This window comes from Mus pahari, chromosome 1 (assembly GCF_900095145.1).
Source record: "Mus pahari chromosome 1, PAHARI_EIJ_v1.1, whole genome shotgun sequence".
Taxonomy (NCBI): Eukaryota; Metazoa; Chordata; class Mammalia; order Rodentia; family Muridae; genus Mus; species Mus pahari.
The window spans coordinates 12,428,437-12,431,244 of record NC_034590.1 but is presented as its reverse complement, the minus strand read 5'-3'; the positions used below and the strand labels follow the sequence as shown (position 1 = coordinate 12,431,244).

Below are 2,808 nucleotides of genomic sequence, written 5' to 3'. Positions count from 1 at the left end.
CCCCCTCTCTCTCTCTCTCACACACACACACACACACACACACAGAGAGAGAGAGAGAGAGAGAGAGAGAGAGAGAGAGAGAGAGAGAGAGATTAAAAATACAACAAAACCTAACAAGAACCTTTTAGCTGGGCATTTGGTTTCACAATTGCCAATCCAGCACCAAGAGACTGAGACAGGATGATTTCTATGACTCAGAGAGGCTTGGGCTACACAGAGTTACAGGGCAGCCTGAATTTGAGTGACATCTTGTTTCAAAAACAAAGAAAAAGAAAAAGAGCACGTCATATGGCTTTAATCCCAGCACTCAGGAGGCAGTAGCAGGCAGATCTGTATGAGTTCAAGGTCACCTGGTCTACATAGTGAGCTCAAGGCCAGCCAGGGCTCCACAGTGAGACCTTGATTCAAAATAATTGGATAGATGGACAGATAGCTATTTACTGGGTTGATGATATGAAGAAATGTATGGTATAAACAAATTATTAAATGAACTCTGTCTTGGAATAAAAGGAAAATTCCCAATAATTTCTGAAATGCCCCTAAACATATTTAAAAAATTTTTTATTGAGTCTTTATGAATTTCACATCATACTCCCCAGTCCCATGCATCTCCTGCCCCTTGATATCCATCTTCAGGAGGCCCTTGCATTTGCCCCTGCAAAATAAAGCAAACAATCCAAACAAACAAGTAAGCGGAAAAAAATATATTGCCATGAAATCTCCACTGACTCACAGAGAATACCCTTTTGTCTACACATCTTTACTTGCAAATGTTCATTGAATCGAGTCATTGCTCTGGTTTAAGGCCTCTGGACTCTCCTGCAGTATCAATACTGGATCCTCACTGGGACTCCTCTTGGATATCCTGCTATTTCCCTGTGACATGGATATCCTCAAGCTTTGAATCTGCAGGACCAGCCCTTTCACATCCTTCAACAATTCATAGATGGGGAAGAGGGTGGGGTAGGCCAAACCAAAGCCCTGGACCTGGGCCTAGGAAGTAGCTGAGTTGGTCAGAATGTCAGCTCTTACACATCCACACCACTAGGACAAGCTCTCCAGAACTGCTTTGCTCAGCTCAGCCAATGCTATAGCCAGAAGGGACAGCTCTCATGACCTGCACCAGGCCCAGCTCTACTATGCTGCCCAGATGAGGTACATGGCCAGCTCTCCCCAGTGCTGCAGTTGCTGTTCGTAAGAGAAGACACCCAAAGCCCTTCCGGCAGTAGGAGCTACTACATCGTGCAAGTATGTGGTAGAGAGACGGAAGAGAAAGAGAAGCAGAAAAGGGTTGAGCACCATGAAAAGATGGAAGCAGAGATCAAGAGTGGGGAGGAACAGCCTTATGTGGGTAGCCTACCCTGCCATCTGAGGCCATAGTGAAGTTCCAGCCCACAGGGTCCCTAAGGGTCATGTCTGGGTTCCACTGCCATGCAGCAACAATGGTCTGTGTTGATGCCTGTGGCCCACATCACTACCATAGGTAATATGTCCATGTGGATGTTCTTGGTCTGTGTTATGGGCTGGGGTCATGCTAAGTCCAAGGGCTGCTCAGAGATGGCCTCAGCACTCATTGGCCAGGCACCTAGCCTGGGTAATACAATACAGCTGTCCCTGTGCTGGAGGAAAGCCTGCCCTGGGGGTACGAGAGCTGGCCTTACTCTTAATCTGCGGTGGGATACAGGGGAGATGCCTGAGCCTCCTCACTCCCACTCATGTACCTGCAGCTTTAAAAAAAAAAAACACTAGGTTGTTTTTTAGGTAGCTGTGAGCTACATGGAATGCCCACCAAATGTTTATGTTCTGAGTGTTTGATCTTGAAAATATGACACTATTTGTAGAAATATTTTAGACTTTAGAAGGTACAACTTAGTTGGTAAAGGTCACAAGCAAAGAATGTATCTGGTGCTCTCTCTGAATTATTCTTACTCTCATGAAGTTTATATTATCTGTGTGTCCTGGGAATTATAGATATAAAGTATACTTGTGATTTTTACTCAACCTTCAATTGCTGAATTTTTAGACAAACTTACATAGTCTATTTGGTTATGCTTGCTGAAACCATTCAAGAAAATAAAGTACTATCCACAAAGCACATACATTTAACAATAGGTATGGCCTTTAGTAGGTTAGTTTCATCAACAAAGGTCTGGTGATGATAATAAGTCATCAAAATATTGTCTAGGGAGAGCTCATGGTAGAGCATCTGCCTGGCATGCCTGTGTCTGGAGGGTTTATCCAAAGGACTACAATAAGGAAGAGAAATCTAAGAAAAGAAATTGTCTAGTGGATATTGGCAAGAAATATTAAGTTTTTTATTTCCCTAATTGGTTCTTGATTTGTCAATAAGAAGGCCAAGAGCCAATTGCTGGGCAGAAGGTATAGTTGGGACTTCTAAGTCCCAAAAGGAAGAGGAGACAAAGAGAAAGAGAGAGGGCTTTTATGCCATACATGGGAGGAAGGAAGATACTACAATCATGTAAGGACTCAGCAGCTAGGGCCTGCAGCCTCCACTATGGGCAGGGGGTCAAGGATGTTGGCAGGGGCTAGCTGATACAAGCCACTAAGTTTAGGGCAGGAGGAGAAAAGGAGATAATAATTGATAAAGGCATGGCTTTCCAGGCAGGTGATTCTGTGCCCAGCAACTGTGCATAGCCTGCAAGTTCTAAAAAACTAAAGCTGTCTGTGTGTCCTTTATCCACAGACTCTAGGGTCTCAGGAGTGGGGTGGTGGATCAGTCGACTACCAGAGCATAAGGTGAGGAGAGAGAGAGAGAGAGAGAGAGAGAGAGAGAGAGAGAGAGAGAGA

At 44.4% G+C, this 2,808-nt stretch overlaps 1 protein-coding gene across 1 annotated transcript in view; it reads right to left on the bottom strand.

Annotated features, from left to right (window-relative positions):
• Positions 1-560: 560 nt before the first annotated feature.
• Positions 561-2,808, bottom strand: part of LOC110323141 (zinc finger protein 420-like) — a 30,551-nt gene continuing 28,303 nt past the window's right edge. Inside the window, exon 6 of the mRNA XM_021200261.1 lies at positions 561-655. Within this exon, the coding sequence (XP_021055920.1) occupies positions 633-655 (23 nt within the window). The 3' untranslated portion in view covers positions 561-632. The remainder of the gene's footprint in view (positions 656-2,808) is intronic.